General features: G+C 26.9%; 2 protein-coding genes across 6 annotated transcripts; both read left to right on the top strand.

Annotated features, from left to right (window-relative positions):
* Positions 1–4,716: 4,716 nt before the first annotated feature.
* LOC105153921 (organic cation transporter protein) lies at positions 4,717–15,850 on the top strand. 5 transcript variants are annotated; one of them, XM_011069071.2, is made up of 11 exons: positions 4,717–4,888; positions 6,820–6,957; positions 7,100–7,182; positions 11,907–12,235; positions 12,382–12,485; positions 12,577–12,731; positions 13,138–13,448; positions 13,520–13,832; positions 14,187–14,368; positions 14,550–14,686; positions 15,044–15,850. In XM_011069071.2, the coding sequence occupies exons 3-11, from the start codon at positions 7,155–7,157 to the stop codon at positions 15,096–15,098; spliced, it is 1,614 nt and encodes a 537-aa protein (XP_011067373.1). In that variant the 5' UTR covers positions 4,717–4,888; positions 6,820–6,957; positions 7,100–7,154; the 3' UTR covers positions 15,099–15,850. The 5 variants fall into 5 exon arrangements, with proteins under 5 accessions (XP_011067373.1, XP_011067382.1, XP_011067398.1 ...); XM_011069080.2 differs by lacking the exon at positions 6,820–6,957; XM_011069096.2 differs by lacking the exons at positions 4,717–4,888; positions 6,820–6,957 and adding an exon at positions 8,515–8,619.
* A 1,279-nt stretch (positions 15,851–17,129) lies between these two features.
* Y-f (yellow-f) lies at positions 17,130–21,955 on the top strand. The gene is made up of 6 exons (XM_011069061.2): positions 17,130–17,202; positions 19,287–19,550; positions 19,972–20,171; positions 20,278–20,485; positions 20,629–20,964; positions 21,474–21,955. The coding sequence occupies exons 2-6, from the start codon at positions 19,289–19,291 to the stop codon at positions 21,674–21,676; spliced, it is 1,209 nt and encodes a 402-aa protein (XP_011067363.1). The 5' UTR covers positions 17,130–17,202; positions 19,287–19,288; the 3' UTR covers positions 21,677–21,955.
* Positions 21,956–22,342: the final 387 nt, after the last annotated feature.

Below are 22,342 nucleotides of genomic sequence, written 5' to 3'. Positions count from 1 at the left end.
TGCATACAAGATTATCATTTAAAGGTAAACAGTGCGAAATAAAGCGACGAAATACATTTTTACGCCGCTATATGTCGCACACGTTGAGCTACCAAAATTCCAACTGCAGTAATTAAAATTTATCAAAACTGAAAAGTTGTATTTAAAATGTAGAAATATTATTAAATATTAAGATGTAGTTGCGATCGTTTAAGCCCTTAATTATGATTTATTTTAATAATCTGAACTTGTAATTATAAAAATTATCAATCGATAACAACATCTGTCTTATTTCAGTCGATGCAAAATTTTAATAGAATTTCATTATTTATTCATGGAAATGTCAATAAAAGTGATTTATTAATTAAATCTCAATTTTTAAATCTCAAATGTAATATTTAGGATTTGTAATTATATACAATTATATTATATATTAGGTGTTGGAATTAATTCGTAGCGTTTTTAATGAAAGAATGTTATTTATTTCACATGAGCATTAAAAAATACATTAATGAAAGTACTTCCCATCACTTGTAAAACGCTACGAATTAATTCCAACATCTAATAGTTTTATTAATTTACTAATAGGAATTGCAGAACTAAAGTCGAATTCTTTTTTCTGTTAACCTTTCTTTGCTTTGAAAGTGTTTTGTTATTTTCAATAAAGTTTATTTAAGTATATTTTTTCTCATTTTATTTCATTACTTTACTAATTATACTTTATTTTTTTATGCTGATCTTGATTTCATTATTTATACTATTGTAATATGATGCAAATACATGATACTATTAATTTCATCATTTTCAAAAAAAATTGCAAAAACAACTTTTTAATCTTTTAAACTTTATTAAAAAGTAAGTCAAGATGTTTCCAAAATTTTCTAAAAAACATCTAAAAATTATATAAAATAAATTTTATAAAATAAATTCTTTTGAAGCATTTACAAATATTTTTATATTACCGACTGTAACATGTATCGATTAAAATAGGATGACTCTGGTTATTTATGCCGCGAGAATTTACGCCGCAGAAGTTAAAAAAAAAAGGAAAAGTGGGGTTAATTTGCACATAACAGTTTTGTTATATGTATATTTTTATGTTATATTAATAATATGTTATAATTTCACTTTCTATTGTTATAATTTCACTTTCTATTGTTAAACCATTATTAGTTGAATTGATTTATCAACATAGTAGTGCAACTATAATAAAGTAGCACAACCAACATGATTACTGTGAGGAATAGACAAAACTTAATACTTATTTCGTTATACATAAATTTAAAGAAATAGTAAAAGATGGAATACAGCGAAATATAAGTGGTTAGTTTTGTATTATTTGTGTACCTTGATGTTTTGTATATTCCACTTATTTGAGAGAAATATACGATATTTTAACGCAAGATTTTTTGCAGTTTGGAAAATTTAAAATATGTATCTCTTAAATAACTTTAAAATATCGCAATGTTATCTGTAGGTTACTGAGATAAAAAATTTATCACGAATGTATTAAAAAAATTTGTGTAATCAAAAAATCAAATTTTATAATATCATATCAGAGGAAATGATATAACATTAGAGGGAAAATGATATAAACTTCAGTTGTACTATACACTTACAAGGTATTTAACGACGTTTAACCAGACACACAATTTGGACATTATTATTATATAAACTCGTATCCTCGTTACACACGAGTGATGATTTAGAAACTTTGAGGTCATCAAGCATTTGCCGTGATGAAAGATAATTGAGCTGCTAGTATAAAGATATATATCATATTCGGCAATTCTCATTAATTGGCAGTTTTCCTCATTCTTACATTTTATACGATTGTTAAAATATTCGAATATAAACTTATAACATCAACGACTCTTTGTACGAATTATATAAGTATAATGTAATCATATAGGGAAATAATATTTAATAAAAAGTATAAAATCAATAATACATGTTAAAAATTGTTACATAAATTAAAAAAATTTGTATAACTTTAAAGCTTAAGAAAATCAAATTGTACCATTAAAATTGTAAAAATACTGATCCGTTTCTTCGATTAACGTGCGATGATCAACAAATTTATGACAATTAAGCCACTTAATGGCACACGTGGAAATGTCTACGACTTGTATGTCGACTCATTTAACATTCGCATACTCGTAAATATTTTTAAGAGACTAAGTTAATTGAGGTTAATAGAGAAACAACTGTGCAGCAGCTTTTGTACATTTGATAATAGAGGGTGCATAATATTGTCGTATAATTTAGATTAGATTATAGCTATCTTTATAGTTATTGGCAACATATAACTTTTCCAATAATTATAAGAAAATTAATTAGTGGTATATACATATAATTAATTTATTTAATTTTTTAACGAAGAATACATTTTCCTTTATAATATTAAATTTATAATAATAATTAATATTAAAATCTCTTATAAAATACAAAAAATATTATGAACTATTACAGAAGTATTAAAGTATTAATTTTTCTTAAATTATTTAATTTACCTTATATACAATAATATTAACTTATCAGTTAATAACAATTTAATTAAATCAACAATCGTATTCCAAAAATAATCATACGATTCTTATAACAAACTGTTTTATACCACAATCATAATATAATTTTTGTTAATATTTGTGTTTTGTCTAAAGCGTGATAATCTTATATTTTAAAAATATATCTCTACTTTACAAGAATTCAATTTACAGTAATTCAATTTTACAAAAATGAAACGGCTTAATTAAATAATGACATAAAAGCCGATTTTAATGCTTTCAATATATTATACAATGCGAATAACATAAATGAAAAAAATTCCAATTTAATTTGCAATTTTCATTATTTACATAATCAATAGTCAAATAATAACTGAAAATAAAATATTAAAAATATATGAATACATACGTTATTAAACGTACACTTTGGTTCTAAAATATTCTTATCAAATATTTGCGCGCTTTTATTTGGAATCTAATATTCATGTATCTCTATGTAATCCTTTTATTGGAAAAATCCAGTATAATTTTCGTATGCGCTTTATTTCTGAAAAAATGGTGTCATTTGAAAAGATCGATCAGTTTTCTCTAAAAAAAGTTTTCTTCTTCTTGATATTAGAATGAAGATCATTCAAAATTAAACGAGAAATAAATTTATATCATTTTTTATATGTTTAAAGTTTAATTAATAAGAGAGTCTCTATTTTTAAGCACTTGAAATTTTAAAACCTGACTTTGAAGCAATTGAAACCTTGATAAGAGAGAGTATTTTCCTAAGAAGACTCTAATTTTAAAGAATATTTTAAGAAAAAAATAGTTCAAAATTTTGTAGGTTTATAATGTTGACCAAATCAGATAAAAATATTTACTCAACAATTATTGTCAAATAATGTTGGAATATTTATTGAATCAAACAAAAAACCCTTAATCAACATAAGTTAGTTAATCGATTCTTTTATAGTAAAACAATAATTGCACAGAATTATTTTATTATTTATTTATTTTGATTTCTTATAAAAGAAAGATTTTATACATTGACTCTTCATTTTAATTCATATTTAATCCTTTAGCTTTCGTATTCTTTAAAAAAAAAACAACATATCTCTGTTTTTCTCGTTAGAATAATTCGCTATTAATCAGTTTGATTTATTTCTTAATTTATCTGGTAACACGTAATCTTAACTATCGTGTGTCTGCTGCGATTCTAATCAGTAATAATAATCTATGATATTAAGATAGGATAATTTTTTGTTTTCACATTTTGAAGATGAGTATCGTCAAAAAATTATAGATGAATGATAAATAACATTATCAAAAGTAAAATTATCGAAATACAAAAAATTATTACTCAGGTACTTTGAAGTAATAATTCGCAAACCAATTAAATTCTGCAATCAATATTTTAAATCACTTTTGCATTTTATATAAAGACTTATTAGAAGAATTGGATTATTGACTCATATTAAAATTCAATTTTTTTAAACACAAAAGTACTATCATGTTAAAACATCCAAACGTTCTTCAAGTTATTGTAAATTATAGCTCGATTACGTGGAAGTATCATTTCAAATTTATCAATTGCATTGCGAAACACATTTTCGAAGTCATATTTCAAATAATGCTTATTAATATATCGCTTTCAACATCAGTATATAATTATCATTAAACGATTTATGCTACGTTGCATTCAAATAAGACTTATAATTTAAATTCTTATACCGTTTCCATTAAATAATGCATTATGCAATTTTAATACTGTTATAATTAAGTTACTAAAAATCGGCATGCTTGGACAATTTATCAAAAATAATTTTTTTAATGCAAATAACCTTTACAATATATGCGTTCTATAAAAGCCTATATATTAACATATTTGATTTGTGTGCGAAATTTCTGCATTTTATATATAAAATTCAGAAATTCATCCTCAAACATATATATATATATATGTATATATGTATATACTCAAATTTAAAAAAATAAAATCGGAGAAAAGGTATAAAGTATTGAAAATGCAATTAAAATGAACAGAACCGTAATTAATGTACCATGGTTAATTTTACGACCAATCCTGGAAGATACCGTGGTCGTACTTCTATCATCTCGCGCGTAAAATTGCAGGTTTGCAAACTCGATGTGTTTTTTTGCAGTCCTATGTAACGGCGCCGCGTCCCGACGTGACGTTTGGCGCCGACATCCCTCCTCTTCGGTGGAGAACAAGCGGCTTGAAAGACTTTTCTTGACTTGCGTCTCCGAGTATACGATAGTCGTTACGCTTGAGCTGTCGGTTTCGCACGAGAATACGAATAAACATATTTTCTAATAACGTTCGCAATAGTGAGAGTATTACGCGTGTGCGCAAATTCCAGCTTTCGAGTTTCTAAGTCAACCGTATTTCCGAAGTAAGCATGATTCGAATTTATGCGCTGCACCGTTCGATCATTAGCATCTTGACGTGTGTATCTGTGTGACACAAGTATTGATATCTTTTTATAAATCTTTTTTCAATTTTGTTAATATCCGACAAATTTAGATAATCTAAAATCTCTTGAATACCAAATAACTAATTTTATTGATAATATGCATTTCAGTTTGGATAAAGAAATAGAAATTGATTTTACATTATATAATTTAATATTAGAATCTGGTGTTACATACATTTGTACGTTTCACAATTTGTGTTAATTTTAATAAAAGGTTCTTTTACATATTGTGACAAAATTATTTTTTATCGTAAAAATGTATCCAAAGAGTACATTTATAACAATTTTTATATATAATAGCCAAAAATTAAAGTTCTGTTAAAGTCCAGTTAAAGATATGGATTTAAAATATTTATTTACATCCTTAAAATTCCATTCGCAATATATCCTCTTCTTGACTTGCCATGGAGAAATATCGTCAAGAAATGCACGCACTCTACAAATTACGGCTGCATGTTTCTTAACCTTATTTACGTATTATAACATGCAAACTGTGCAGATTAATAGTGTCTACACAAATTTACCTGCAAATTTTTGTGAGTACATATCGCGTTTCCGTATGTGAATCATAATTAGGCTGCACCAGACGTGATAACAGTAATAACACGATAATAACAGTGAAAAGAAGTTGTATCTGTAAGAGGAGTCATTTGAACGCCGATATTTTCTGTGCCCTTCATAACGGGGTTTGCTCCTTCCTTTCCATTTCTGTTTTTCTTTCTCTTCGCTTAGGTTCAATGTCTTATCAGTCTGTATGACATTAACTATACAAACATTGTTATTGGTTGTCAAGATTTATTTTTACAAAACATTATAAATGCATTATGAATCGTTGGAATATTGGAATTATCACAATATAAGATAGCAAATTGAAGAAACAATATTACAAAATATTAAAGACATTGCGACATTGAAGGTATTATATTAATAAAGCTTGTCCTTCAAGGTGCTGAACGATAAAACTTTTATCTATTATTTATATAGCTAATATAATTGAGACAAATTCAAACAAAATGAAAAACTAAAAATCTTTACGATGATTTACGATTGAAATGAAAAACTAGTGTGACAAGGCTAATAAATATTCATGTAAAGCATACATATGTATACATATCCATGATTTTAATCATTAGTTCTAAGATTTCTGTTTTATTAGAAAAGTCGAAATATAATTACAATGAATAATAATAATTAATTACTTTTCTAAATTATAAGTAATCACTTATATTTCAAATATACTTATTATCTGGTTTTGCAATGTAGTCTTTTGCTCAAACTAAACTGCAGCTTTGTAGATTTAAATGCCAAAAAAATGCGCTTTCTAATTATATAAACTACAATCGTTGATTTGTCTATCTTCTCTGCTGATGCGTATTTATGTCACGATTTATTTAACATCTGAAGAAAACTAGAAATTATCTTTAATTACAAATGTGATAAAAAGCAGTACTAATGTGACAGGCTAATAATTACTCGTGTAAAGAATATATACATATCCATGAATTAAAGATTTGATTCTACAATATATGTTTCATTAGAAAAGTCGAAATGTATATAATTATAATAAATAGCGATTAATTTGTGAGTTACAAACGTTTACTTATGTATTAAACCACGATTATTATCTGATTTTTTTATAATGTAGTATTTGCAAAACTAAATTACAGTTTTATTAAATTGATATTAATAATTAAATTTAATGTCATCGCAGATATTATAATCAAAATGCAGAAGTTGAAATATTTTTTCATTTGAATATTTTTCAAGCCAAATTCATACCCCCTTCTCATTAATTATTATTGATTAATTATTTCTTTACCTACTATCTAATCTAGTCAGCTTTATTACAGTATGTAGCGGATCAAGGAATGTCCGTTATTGCGAAATAAAATTTCTTGTTGAACTGTAAATAGGAGAGGTAGAAGAAGTAGGCAGGTGAAAGGTGGAGGAAAAAGATTAAAAATAGGGAAATACAATAACACAATAATGTACGTGTACATATGAATTGTTTATATATAAATTATCTTATTTGTCCAAAAAATAATAGCTAATACACAACATGTATGACATGAATAGTCAATATAATATCTTTAGCAATGTTATTTATGTTTTTACTATTCAATGTTACAGATATTCGAACACAGAAAAGGTAAAAGCTTAGCGGAACGTAGAAGCAGACAGTGATATGAAGAAAACAAATGTTTCCGAAAATGGTACGTTTCTTGATAAATTAAATTAGAACAATTATGAATATTATAAAATCCGATCCAATAGAAATAAAATTAAATTTATCTGCGTATATTAAATAGAATTTGAACACTTTGAAAAGTTTAAGAAAATAGAATAATTTTTAGTTAATTTCATAGATTTTGTTAACATCTTAAGTTAAATTTTAAATGCAAATGTATGTTTATTATTTTTATATTTGCATTTTATTGTCTTCCTTTTATATTTTATTTTACTATATTTTAGCATCTTTTATATTAATATTTTATATAATATATAATAATACTTTCAAAATTTTTTGAAAATAAGCTTTATTGTTTTATATATATATGAATGACTGTTTTTGAACACAGATACGAGATCAGTCTTTTTTTTCTAACTTTTTGGATGTCCTATATAAAGCCAAATTGTTCCATCACGTCACACTTTTGAAAAATTTGCAATTGTAATTGCAAAAAAAAAAGGATTAGTTTTAACTATTTCGTCATGTTATTATTACATGTGACATGCTAGAAAAGTTTTACTGCAAGAGTCAAATCTTAAAAATGTTCAAATTGTTGCACTTTATAAAAATCTTTCGTGATTTCGAATTTGTCAATTTTGATATTGGATTCATATTCAGCAGGTTAAGAAACTCTTAAGTTTAAATGAACATAATTGAAAGCTATAATTTTCAGGGTATTTATTATCTAAAAAGATGTAGAGAGAGAAAAGCTAGAACTTTCAAGGGAGATTCCTTTTTACCATTGAAAATCAGATTTTATGGAATTTTATCGATTCAGGGAAATTTTTAGAATTTTATTTTATTTTTATTTTATAACAAAATATGAGAAAATTTACCTTTTTTATAATTAATTGCAAATTTTTCAAAATTGATATATGATAAAACAATTTGAAAAATTCGTATTTAACGTCTAAGAAATTCTAGAAAATGATTAGGCTCGTTCTGATGTTATTTTTTGTCGAACAGTGTAATTGTAGTACATTTCAAAAAAACTTGTCTTCAGATTTTTAAATCTGTATTGAATTGAAAAAGATAAGTTAAACATATGTTTAAAAGAAATATATATTAGAATAATGAAATGTTATAAACTATAAAGCATCTGTCTCAAGCATAAATGTTTTTAAATCATAGTGAGAAAATACGATTAAAAAGAAAACACGAAAAACTGTGATAAAAACTGATGATAATCTTCCTTTTCGCAATGCAAAAGCTGACTCTAAATTTTGATAAAAGTTTCTTATCTTTAAAATTTGAGCCATTTATTTCGTCGTGTACATATTTTAACGTTAGAATAAATCTGTATCGCACGACGAAGACATGGCAGCTTGAAAGGCAAAACTGACCTTTCGAGTCGCCGAAGAAGGATGTCGATGTAAGTTGCAGCGCCCGAGATCGAAGGTTGTCTTCTTGATGTCTCGAGGTTAGCATGCATTTTATGGTTTACATGCACTCTCTAGCGTTTTTCATTCTACGAACTGGTTTCACCGTCATTTACGCGGCAAAACACATAACAATGTATTTATATATTTATTACTATATAAATCGACCCTATTGTCATGTCATAAAATGATTATCAGCAATGTTTACATCAATTGTAAGATCGCGTTTCGATTCAAATTCACTTGCATAGCTCAGTTAAGATTTAATTTAAAAAAAAAAAGGAATGTTAATTATAATTTCTCTGTTTTTTTAATCGATTTTAACTTTTCTAATTTTTAACAAAATTATATATATTATTAAAAATTTAGTGTACTACTAAAAAATTAAGTTGCATCACAGATTATGTAAATAAATTTTTATCGCATTTTGTATATGTACATATAAATCAATTTATTTATATAATATCAAGAAAGTCATTTGATGCTCTGAGATCTCATTACTTGGAAATATTCGTAAGAAAAAAAGAACTGGCATTGTTTGGCTTATTAAATATTTATGAATCATTTGTCATGAACAAGCGAGGTTAAATTTTTTATTACGCAATTGCCTAACAATTACGGATTGATGATTTAATTTCGATTCTCTAGTGTTGAACGAGGAAAATCATAGATTGTTTCTGTCATCTATAAACTAATAGATTTGTTTTTTGTCAATTTTGATTAGATTTTCTATGTAAATGCGCAATTGTTTTCATAATTATAGGTGTTATCACTTTCTTGAAATCATTACAAGTGTATTGATGTAGTCATAAATTATCATTATGCACAAATAAAATCTATATGATAAAGAGATATGTTTTCAGTAAATGTATTTTCAATATAGATGTATTTTAATAGATATTTTAATGTAAGTTGTTTTATTAACTTAATGGATTCATAATGTTTGTGAACAATGATTATAAAACTTTGTTGCTTTCATCAAGTAAAAAAATGCGTAGGGTAACTCCAGTAAATACGCCGCGTTGGGATTTACGCCGCAGAAGTCAGAAAAAATAGGAGTGGGAGTAATTTTCGCAACTATTCTGTTGCCTTTATGTTATATTAGTATTGTGTTATGATTTCAGTTTCTTACTGTTAATATTAATGAAATTATTGTGAGTTGAATCGATTTGCCATTGTATTAAGTAGCGTCATCAAAATTATAATCTACATAAAATAATTACTGTAGGACGTGCAAAAGAATGCTTAGTGGTTATTTCGTGAGTGTAGAGGAATAGTAAAGTATGTTGTATAACAAAATACTTTATAACAAAGTACTTTACTCTTGTATTCTTTGTTTAGTTTGTTGTCTTGTATATCCCCTGTTTGAGATATATGGCATTTTTAACAAGGCGAGATTTATGCTCAAAGCATACAAAGTGCGCAGATTAAATTCAGTGTACTAAATACAATAAACGCATTACATGAAATATGTCATAACACTTGTAATACATCTGGTGTTACATCCCGATAAAATCCTCTCATTCTTTATTGTAGATATACGATTCATACCTTTTATTTTATCTCTTATTAATATTAATATTTCGTCCCTATTTTATCTTTATTTCAAAACCGAAAATTTCTTTTCTCTTTTATAGGAAGGTATATTTAATTTCTTTATTTAAATATTCAAACCAACAATAGATCACTTTATATACTTTTATGCGTTATAAATTATCTACAGATTATTCTAAAGAATGTCTAAGAATATTACACGATCTTTCTCAAAGAAATCCTATAAAATAACAAATATAAAAACGTATATCAATTATTATAAATAAAAGCGTACATTAACATTAGTAATAGCGTATATTATAATATATTAGCGTTTAACAATTAAGTAATTAGCAATAAAATAGAAATCTTCCTGAATGCGAGAACGAATATTTTTTTCTTCCTTTTTCTTTTTCTAATAAAATTAAATTAATTTTAAACATATGAATGTAGTGGATTCGCCTCGCATAAAGGATATTAAGGAAAACCGAATTTTTATTACAAATTATTAAAACTCAACTATTACTTATTAAGAATAAACTTGTAGAGTGGGAAGTAGGGCTTACGCGGAGCCTTGCTTATCTCAAGGAAAACGCGAGTATATAGGTTCTACCAAATTTTCAAGAGTATTGATTGATCCTGAAAGGACACTTCCACATTCATTTTCAAAGTATAAAAGGAGCTGTCAAAAACAGAAACAGGCAATTACAGTTACAATTACAGTTACAGTTACAGTTGCAGTTACAATTATAAAGATTTCGTATTAAAAAAGTTCATTATCCGAAATATTTCGGATTTCTAATATTTTTTTCATAATAGTAGACAGTACAAAGTTTTTACTGATATAGTTCGTTTTTACTTTAAACATAGTAAATAATACTAAATTAAGTTTTTGATAGGTGCGACGTATACAGGGTTGGCCATATTTGACGGAAAGATGTTTTTTTTTTTTCAATCATGGGAAACGTCGTTACTCGATCTAACATCTCTGTCAAAAGTTACAGTGTTTGCCAGATCTTTCCGTCGAATATGGCAAACCCTGTATACCGGAGTTACCCTATTAGAAACAGATTTTCTTTTAGAGAAGTTGATAATGATATTTCAATGTTCGAATTAAAATGATAATTTTATACGATTTTAAGAAAATTTTAAGTTTTATAGAATGTAAATATGTTTGCATAAATATTACGATTATTATATGAAATAACAATTATTAATGTTAAGATTATAATTTTGTGATAAAATTTCTTTTTTACAAAACTCAATAAATAATTTTGTATTATCAAATAATACGTTGATGGTGTCTGATTATATAAAATTAATTAAGAAGCTGTAAATCAACGTTATTATTGAATTGTAATGCAATAAACTCGTTATCAGACTCAAGTATAAATTTTGAGCGTAATTATGACGTATACACATAACGCGCAAAATATTTTTTCAAAAACGATATGTCATGCAGATAAAAATTTGCATTGTGTTTTGTCACGAAAAAAAAAAATGTGGCACATTCTTTTTTTTCATTTTAGTATTCTACGATTAATAATTGTATTAAATTTCATCTCTCATTAATTGTTGTCGTCTGGTTTATATCGTTAGTAGGGAGAATAATTTATGTGTGATTTATTCCTATATGTGAAAGTAACAATCTTTTCTATTTTCTAAAGCAAGAATTCACATCGAGATCGAAGTCATAACTCAAGATCGGTAAAAAATTTAAGACCCTTGATTAATAGAAATTAAAGTGAGTTTATAAATACGCAAATAAAAAAAAAGAGGTCTTCCTAAATTGCAGCACATATGAATGCCAAGCAAGTTCCTAACGGTAAGGATGATCATGTCGATTCTGACACAAATGTGGACGCCGTGCAGATCGCGATTGGCAATCTTGGCAGGTGGCAAATCATCGTCTGCCTGGCGATCTCTTTGATCAAATTTCCGGTAGCATGGCATCAATTAGCAATCGTTTTTATGGCACCTCATCAAGATTACAACTGTACGAAACCTGCTATTACGGAGGAATATTCCAAGGATCAATGTACGGTCAATCTTAATGGTACCCTAATAAAATGCACGGAATGGGAGTACGACAGGAAACTATTTCCCGAGACTATCATATCACAGGTAAATGTGTTATGAATTCGAAAATCATTGTTTTATAATGTTAACAAACGTATTTACAAAAATTTGTAAAATATAGTCATACGCAAAATTCCTTTTTATTTAATTTGAAAAGTATCTAAAAAGATAAAAGACTTATTGCATTTCAGTGGAATCTTGTCTGTGATCGAACGCATTATGCGAATATCCAACAATCTATTCTTATGTTCGGAGTGCTTCTTGGCAACATAATCTTTGGCAGTTTAGCAGACAGGTGAATGCACGTGATATTGAATATATAATTTCAAATTGTTATAATTAAATCGTAAAACAATTGTGAAATGAAAAGTACACGAATATCTCAGATATGGCAGAAAAACACCGCTGATGGTTTCTGTTATTCTTCAACTTTTGTCGGGTATTGGATGTGCTGTAGTACCTTGGTTTTACGCACTACTACTGATGAAGTTGTTAAGTGCATTAGCTACTGGCGGCACAATGGTTACTAGTTACGTTATCTGTAAGTAGCTCTTAATTCATAAAATTTATGGTCTGTATTTAGAACGGCGCTTTTACAGTGTTAGCGCATATTTAGCATATAGTTCACGTTACGTGCACTGTAGAATTTCAGACACAAAAGTGCGCATTTATCGTAAAGGAACATAGTTTCATGTTGTGACATACTGCACTTGTCTTAATGCCGAGACACTGCCGTGTTTCCTGATAAAAGTGCCGCGCATTCTGAATACGAATCTATAAATATAAGGAGCTATTATCAAATGTATTAAACGCGTAATCAAAGGAAAGTAATATTTAGAACGTCAAATTTTTGTCAAAGTTTTGAATGTTACATCAAATTGATGATTTGAATCAAATTTTTTTATTGATAAAAATTAATTATGAACATTTTCCTTAATATCTTTTAGGTATGGAAATAGTAGGTACAAAATGGCGAGCTGCCATCACCGTTTTATATCAAATTCCATTCAGTTTAGGCCATATGTCGCTAGCAGGACTCGCATTCTGGTTTCGACATTGGCAACATCTACAGATCGCCATCACACTTCCATCTATTGTTCTTTTAAGTTATTGGTGGATAATACCCGAATCACCCAGATGGTTACTAGCTATGGGAAAACAGAGAGCAGCATGCGAGATATTGCAGAAGGCAGTCAATATCAATAATGTGGAAAATGTAGACGTTCCCGAAATAGTTAGGAAACATTGTTTGCATCAAGTAAGAGTTACAATTTTTTTTTATTAAAATACTTCGACAAATTGTAACACTTGCTTTTTTATATATTTTAGAACCTTAAAAAATCTACGCTAGATTACAAGGCTTCGTTTTTCGACTTGCTTCGCACGCCGAACATGCGAATAAAGTCACTCTGTATTTTCTTTAATTGGATCGTTTGTGGAATGGGTTTGTTTGGCATATCACAGTATATTGGCCAAGTCGGTGGCGATATTTTTATTAATTTCGCAGTGTCCGGTGCCATACAGATTCCTGGGAATTTTGTCGCATGGTGGGCAATGAATACACTGGGTCGACGAATTACCTTGATTTGCAGCAATTCTATAAGTGGCGTGGCCTGTCTATTCTTAATCATCGTCTCAAACAGTAAGAAATCTTATTACATGATTATAATTTATCGTTATGTTTTTTTGTAATGCTTCCTCTTGTTTTTAAACTATCAATGGAACGAGTTTTGCATAAAAATTTTTCTTAATATCTTGATAATACCATTACTTTCAGTAAGTCTATTAAAGTAAGTATTTTCGGTTCTGACAAAGTCTCTCCATTGATTGATGATTGATTAATCTTCTGATTGAAGATTAATCAATGGCCTAATCACGAAAATAAAGTTTCATTCTATTGTTAAGTGGCAAAAAAAAAATTACGATAATCGAGATATTTATAAAGTGATAATTATGAATCATTCAAATGCAGCAATAATTCATTCATTTCCCGTAGATACGGAATGGTTACGGCTACTTTTGACATGCCTCGGTATTGTCGGCATGTCAGTATCATTTACAACAGTCTACCTTTTCTCCGGAGAACTGTTTCCTACAGTCGTGAGGAACATAGGAATCGGCGCAAGTAGCATGTGTGCCAGAATAGGCTCTATTTTAGCGCCCTTTGTAGTATCTTTGGTAAGCTTGATTAAGTCGATCATAAATATAGATGTTAACAAATAACATTTTAATTCCCGTTTGTGCGTATCGAAATTTAAATTAAATTGTTACCGTGATAATAATAATTTTACGTCAAACACCCAAAAAACGCCAGTTGCTAATAAGTTTTCTAGATTACCAATCGTAGATATTATTTCAGAATAACATTGAGACATGGCTACCACCTATTATATTCGGAATTTTGCCATTGCTTGGATCTGCATTATGCTTATTATTGCCTGAAACTGCCGAATGTACATTACCAGAAACACTTCAAGATGGCGAGGAATTTGGAAAGTAAGTAAATCAATCGTTTTGCATACATATTTTTTGTGGCAAAAAAAGATATTTTTTGTATTTCAAATATTAGTAATTTCTGTACATGAGCATATTTATATCGCGGTATTTTTTATGCATTATCAATTTTCGCGTGAAAGATTTCGTCATTTTATAAATAATGCAAATAAAATAATGAATGTGATAAAATATTTACGAAATTTAAGATGTTCTTTGTATTTTTCATGTGCGACTTATTAAAAAAGTAACGTATGCTCGTACATAGAATATAAATATAAATTTCATTAAAATTATGATTTATATCCAAATGTGAGTTTAAATTTAATTTAAATTATAAAACACTTTTTTTATACACAGGAAGCATAAATTGAAAGAAAAACGTGGAAATTTTGAAGAAGAAGCGACGCTCTAAAGAAAAATTATTACAATAAAGTCATACATAAACAAAAATTTCAGAAAAAGAACGCGCGCGATTGTGCATACGCATATACACACGCGCGTGCGTACCTGTTATATCAAATTGTGATCTGAATAAGTGATTTGAATGGTTAATAATGCTATTATTCGAGTGCTAGCATAAAACAAACCATGTGCGCATATATTATTTAAAAGTTCTATTTATTATATTATTTTCATATAATATTAGCAAAATTAGTTTTATTATCATTCCTCATCAAGTTTTTGACTCATATTTTTCATATTATAATTTAAAATATATATTTCATAGAAAATATATATAAATATTTTTAGAAAAATATGTAACTGTATCGAAGCGTTTTCCAAGAAATTTAGACATAAAGTTTAATAATAAGTATTAAATTTTTACTGCCAAATAAATAAGTATACGTAATTGTTATGTAAGATCTCTCAATGTAAATATAAATAGAAATTTCTTTTTTATAAGAAAAGCATTTTCTATTTATTAACAAAGTAAAATAGACAAAGTGTGTTTAAATAAATATCTATTTATTGATTAATTGATGTGGCTTAAAATCAACAATATTGTGTTTTTTAATTTTTCAAATATTATAATTGCGATCATATCATCGATATTACAGTAATCTAATATCAAAATGATCAATAGTTTCCATGTTTTCGCATGTAATGTATTATGCATAAAAAAGATATTTTATTGCATTTGTAATAAATATTGTATTAAATTTATTTTCCAGACTTTTTTTTTATCACGGATAGTTCTTAGAAATGATTACGTTTGTTTCATAATTGAACAATACTTTACGCAAAATAATTCTTCCATTCAACTTGCGCAGTTAAATAAAATTAAGTGAATAATTTACGATTTTATCATGTTGTATTTATAATCTTTTGGTCTAGGAACTAAAGATATAACCTTCGGACAAAGCGGACGTAGTTACAACTATAATTATCGATGAAGAATAAAAGAGTCATTCAAACTTTATCAACATAATAAATTTAAATGACAACAAGGTGTATTCTTTTATTTAAATCTATTTACAGTTTAAAAAATTAAATCATTGCTCGAGTATTAATAACTTAATTGATTTGCTAAGATCTACTATCCCTTTGAATTCGTCGTAAGAACTCTCTAGAAACAACGTGCACAATAAGTTGTAATTTCATACATTTTGAGAACAGTTTTGAGCTTTAAATTACCACGTCAAAATTTTTAATGCAAGGAAAAATAAAAAAGTAAAAATTTGGGTAAATTTTTTAAAAATTTATGGAAAACTAAAATTTTTTAATTTGCACTTTGCGTATTTAAATTTTTGTTGTATTTAAAATTTTTATCATTACATTTTTTGTGATATTTTGCAAATTTTAAATACATAATTTTATTGTTTCTATTAATATTTTTATAAAAAATATTAAAAATTAAATTTTTTTGTTTCTTTTGATCTTTTTTTAATATTAAAAATGTAATAGAGGGAATAGCGAAACGTTTTAAGTAACGTTTTAAATTATTTTTTCGATTTGTTAATGGTAACAAGTTATTTTTAAAAAGGAACTTTTCAACTCTGATAAGCAATTTTCTATATCAATAATTATAGTTGATAAATTGAATTTATCAAACTATCCATTCAGTTTTGATTTATTAATACAATTATTATTTATATTAATCTATATCTTATCTTTATGATGTAAGCGAATTTATTAACTAGTAATTATTTAAAAATGAGAGTATTAAAAAGAGCATTACGAATGATGAAAATAAAAGAGAAACGAAAGAGATTTATAACATAAATTAGCATGAATATACATAATAAGAAATATATTCAAACACAATTAACATTTTTTAATAAATCCTGTATTTAAAATTAATTGAAAAAGGTATAGCTTTGTTATTAATGTGTTTGTCTAAAATTTAAATTGTATTTATATCCAACGTTTCATCCGACATCTCTATGGAGACTTTTTTATTTCGAAGTTACGACACTTACGATTGGAAGAAGGTATAAAAGCCGATACCACAGTATATTATAGTGTTATTCCATCTTGTACCGTTTCAGAGAAAGCTGCTTCACCAGTTCATACCAGTGAGTATTTTATCTTTAATCACATAAAAAGTATCATGTTTTTCCAAATATTTAGAATAATAAATTTTCATCCTTGTGAATTAATAATTCAAAATGCAAAATTTAGATCTTGATGAATCGTATCTTGTAAATCTTATCTTGTAAATGTTATCTTATTTTTTTTAATAATAATTTCTTAAATAATAATTTATTTTTTTAGTGGACAACAAAACTTTGTACAAACTTTTACAAATTTCTTTTAAATTTAGCAATTTATCCGTAATACAAAGTCCTTGTTGCACTTTAAGTAATTAATAAAATTAAGAAACTTTACAATTTTCTGATCATTATGTCTAAATATAAATGATAAATCTGTTATGATATATATGTTGCTTCATATTTTTATATTTTTCTAAATTAGCGTAACACATATAATTAATGTACGTTTGATTCAAATATCGTTGTTCACATATTAGCATAATAATATTCAATATTAAGTAACTTCACTTAACAAATGTTTCAATATTTTTGTTTCGATAAAGTTTATGTAAAATTAAACAAAAATTATATTTCACTATTTTTTAACATATATAGAATTTAATTCTATTTGTCATCTTCAATGTTTATAATAATTAAAAAATAATTTATGTATCTCCATATTTTCATTTTTATTTGCAAAAACATAGCATAATAAAGTAGGATGAGAACCTGTAGAGCCTGTTCTTCTTAGAAAAAAGAAAGCTTATATTTGTACCTTGTTCTAAGGAGTATTAAAAATAAGAATGTTGTGACACTATGTTGTGTCATTATTATATTGTTGACATTGACATTGTAAATGAGTCAATATTCTTATAATATCCTTATAATGATAGATTTAGCAAAAGAATATTGTAAGAATAGTTAAACAATCAAAATTATATTGTCGATAAAGAAATTGTGTACAGCTGACAATATATTTAATAGTTTACATAAACATTATAAATATCTTTTTCTGTTTTTAGTACTTTTTAAATTAAACAATTTAGATAGAGTCATTTAAGATTTTTAATTACTCTATCTAAAGATTTCTTATTATGACTGCCATAATTCATGTTAATTTCATACTATTTATAAAAGAGAATCAGATTTATTCAAGCTCTTGTGCTCCGTAAAATTGTGTAACATATATATTATACATTACATTTATTATTAAAAAATTCTTAAATACTAAATAATTAATTAATTCGTATTATCTATAATGAGAGAAAAAGAAATTTTGGATAAAACAGTAAAAATTTTCAAGTTCGTTATGTAATAGTGAAAAGTGTGAACACAAAGATTACACACTGACAACTTTTATTATATTTTATTAAAGGTTTTCTGCAATTTAACTATTTTTAATAAGTAATTTATGCGAAACATTTTCTGTCAGAATATTCTAAAATTTATGTAGGTTCAACTTTTATTCAATGTTCTTCAACAACATGATAACTATAAGTAAATAGAATTGTAATCAATTTTATAAACAAAGTAATTTGTATAAAAAACTTCTTTAGACAAGTGTTATTTGTCTTGAGAACTTGGTAATTCATGTTCAAATGAGTAGAAAATATTACAAATAAATTTTTATACTTGCAAAAATGATTTTTGAATGTGTATACGTTTGATAAAAATAATACTGAGATCTTGAGTCAATATTAAATATTAACAAACAACACGTAAAATATTATATAAACATAGATATCCATAAAATTACATACAAACATCGATACAGTTCCTGGTTCTAATACATGCATGAGTATTTCCAATAATCACACACACATAATCATTGTCATATAATCATCTCCATAAATGATACATCTTGTAGTGATTATAATAGATTACCTATTAGATTATTGTATTCACACATCGACATTTCAAGAGTGACAGTCACTTGTGGTTATATTACAATTGAGCGTTGCATACTCAACATTCAAGTTTACGTCAGAATTAATAAAATTTTATAACTAATCTTTTTTAAATTAGAAACTATTTACTGTTTATAGATAGTTTTATATTTTAGTTTACATTATATATCTACTAAAGATTACAAGCGCTTGTAATAAATTTGAATCGATTTTTTGCAGATATGTTCTACTTATTGTTCCTGGCTTGCTTGACCATCACAACCGGCCACACCTTAAATACCGTTTATTCGTGGAAGCAGGTCGAATTCAAACTTCCAAATGATACCGTTCGAAATGAGTATAAAGCTTCCGGCGATTACATCCCAGAAAATAATGTACCATTAGGTTTGGCTGTTTGGCACAAAAAAATGTTCATTACAATACCACGTTGGAAAAAGGGTGTTTTAGCTACTTTAAATAGCTTTTCAATGAACGACAACGAGGGTAAGTAAATATAGACAAAGTTTTCTAAAATACGTATATGTTTTACGTTACATGAATTTTATAATTTATATACGTATATGCGTAAAAAATTTATAGAAATATTGTAAATTTATAATGCGTCCACAAATTTATATTTAATACTTATTATAAAATTTGTATACAGCAGAAAAAAACGAGGGAAGGAGTGAAACAGTCATAATGTAAATGCTGAAAAATTTCTCTCACAATCAGATGTTATATGTCAGACGTTATCTGCATGAAAGAACATTTTATTAAGGAAATCTTTAAAAATTCAAATTGTATACACACGCGAGAGTGATATAATAAATTTCAAGTGTACACTTAGCAAAAAGATTTCTTCTCAAAATACTTTTATCTTGTGATAAAGAGATATAATATGCATCATCTTTAACTTATATAGATAGTCCAGTCTTAACACCGTATCCTGATTTTGAAGCAAATAACATTAGTTCACCCGATGGCCTCGTAAACATATTCCGTATCAGAATCGATGCTTGTGATCGTATGTGGGGTCTTGACACAGGAGTAAACGACATTTTGGGAGACTTTAAAGTCGTGCGACCGATGACTCTTGTTGTTATCGATTTAAAAACGAACATGGTATCATCATTGATAAAAAATTATGGATTTACATAATCTATACTGATTCTAAAAAAATACTTTTGTATACATCTCGAATTTATTGCAAGTTATCTCATTCATACAGATTTTACGAAAATATACCTTGAAAGATACAGATATAAAGCCGGATACTTTTATTGCTGATCTTGTGATCGATGTTGCACCTGAAAAATGCGATAAGGCATACGCTTATATGAGCGATCTAGGCGCGTATGGTATAGTGGTATATAACTGGGAAAAGAATGATTCATGGCGGATTAATCACCATTTCTTTCATTTTGATCCATTGAACGGTAATGTAAAAAAAATTAGCCACAGATCATACGGGACTTTAAGTCATTAGTCGAAAGACTAATCTAGAGTTCTTTTAAGTATCATTAAAAATTTATTCTAATGTCTCGTGATATATTTAACTGTTTCTAGCAATTATTGGCAGGTAATTACAGTATTAACGGTTATAACTTCCAGTGGACTGATGGCATTTTTGGAATGTCGTTGTCACCAATTTATGCCAATGGAAGTAGAGTGCTTTATTTCCATTCTATGTCCGGTATTACAGAATTTTCTGTGCCTACAAATATTCTGCAGGACAATGAATCGAAAAGATCAGAGATCTATAATAATTTCCATATTGTCGGCACCAAAGGACCGTTGACTCAAGGACCATCTTCTATTATTGATCCGGAAACATGTATCAACTATTTTACTCAAATAAATAGAAATGGTATCGCGTGTTGGAATATTACAACAAAATTGAATCCAGAAACATTCAGTAAGTATTGTATAATAAAACGCTTATTAATCATTCGCATGAATATATAAATAAATTTTCTAATAATATATTAACATTAAAATAATTTTTTATCCAATTTCTTTATTTTCAACTTTTGTCAAGATAAAATCTACATGATAAAAATTTTATTAAATTTTAACTTATTAAATCTTTTATTAACTGATAAGATGGATCATTAATCTCCTGTATATATTACGTTTTAAAAATAATGAAGATATTTTTCATGCCATATGTATCATTAGACAAAATTTTATATTAGAATAATCTACAATATAGTTCATATATTTCATCAGAGATGTCTCTAAAGTCTACAAGTAGCAAAACATATTTCACTAAAATATTCCGTCATTTTTAGCTGTTAAAAGAACAATAATTAAAAATATTTTAATAAAATTCAACAAATAAATAATTATAAATCATTAGACTGTTTTATAAATCTGTATTTAATATAAAATTGTGATAAAATCATCCGTAATTTTTGTTTGTAGAATTGGTGGCGCAGGACAATACAACGTTGGTCTTTCCTCAGGACATAGCTATCGATAACGAATCTCGGAAATTATACGTCCTTTCTAATAATTTACAGAAATTTATGCAGGATAGCTTTGATCCGTCGATGACAAACTTTTTCATTACTTCAACTGATCTCGAGACATTAACATTGTTGTGCAAATGTAATACAGCGAATTGATCAATTTGGAAAGAAAGGCGTTCAAAATTTAATCATATGCATATAATATTGTATATTAATGCAGTGGTAAACGTGTATTCTTGGCTACAGACTTTGCTTTATACTTGCAAATTGTGAAATGGTATTTCTTAAATAATATTATTAATTTATCGTTAAACATGATTAAGTTTCCTTTTTTTTTTGTTAAATTACATAAAAGAAAAGAATTCCTACAATTGCTCAAAATATCTAATGAACAATAAAATTCTTTCTAGCAAATAAAAAAGAATATACATATAACTCGTTATGTTTACTTTTATATTTTTAAATATTGTAAAATCCCCTCTCTTCTTTTTTTTCTTTCTCTTACTCCTCTTTTCTCTCCCTCCACCCTCTCTCTTTTTCTCTCTCCTTTTAATCTTAAATATGATAAATAATCGATATGTATTAAATGTTATGTCGAAGAAAATTGAAAATCTCAATTCGCAACTAATTAGAAACAGGATCTGTTTTCGACCGTAGTAGATACCGCGGAATTGAAATTTCAGCGTGTCATTTTAAAATAAGTCGTCAACTATGTCACTAGCTAGTCAATCCCTTGATAATTCAAGGAACTTTTAACTGCAACCTTTATAACTCCCGCGGTAGATTCCGCCTCTCCCTTCTCCCGTCAAACCCGTCCTAGGA

Source organism: Acromyrmex echinatior, chromosome 7 (assembly GCF_024713525.1).
Source record: "Acromyrmex echinatior isolate Ae372 chromosome 7, ASM2471352v2, whole genome shotgun sequence".
NCBI lineage: Eukaryota > Metazoa > Arthropoda > Insecta > Hymenoptera > Formicidae > Acromyrmex > Acromyrmex echinatior.
This window is presented reverse-complemented; position numbering and strand designations above follow the sequence as displayed.

Excerpts from the sequence above, each read along its gene's own strand:
- LOC105153921 (XM_011069080.2), top strand. The coding sequence starts at position 7,155 with ATGAAGAAAACAAATGTTTCCGAAAATG. Across the intron at positions 13,449-13,519 it reads GGAAACATTGTTTGCATCAA|AACCTTAAAAAATCTACGCT; the intron begins GTAAGAGTTACA and ends TATATATTTTAG. Across the intron at positions 14,687-15,043 it reads GATGGCGAGGAATTTGGAAA|GAAGCATAAATTGAAAGAAA; the intron begins GTAAGTAAATCA and ends TTTTATACACAG.
- Y-f (XM_011069061.2), top strand. The coding sequence starts at position 19,289 with ATGTTCTACTTATTGTTCCTGGCTTGCTTGACCATCACAACCGGCCAC. Across the intron at positions 19,551-19,971 it reads TTCAATGAACGACAACGAGG|ATAGTCCAGTCTTAACACCG; the intron begins GTAAGTAAATAT and ends TAACTTATATAG. Across the intron at positions 20,965-21,473 it reads ATTGAATCCAGAAACATTCA|AATTGGTGGCGCAGGACAAT; the intron begins GTAAGTATTGTA and ends TTTTGTTTGTAG.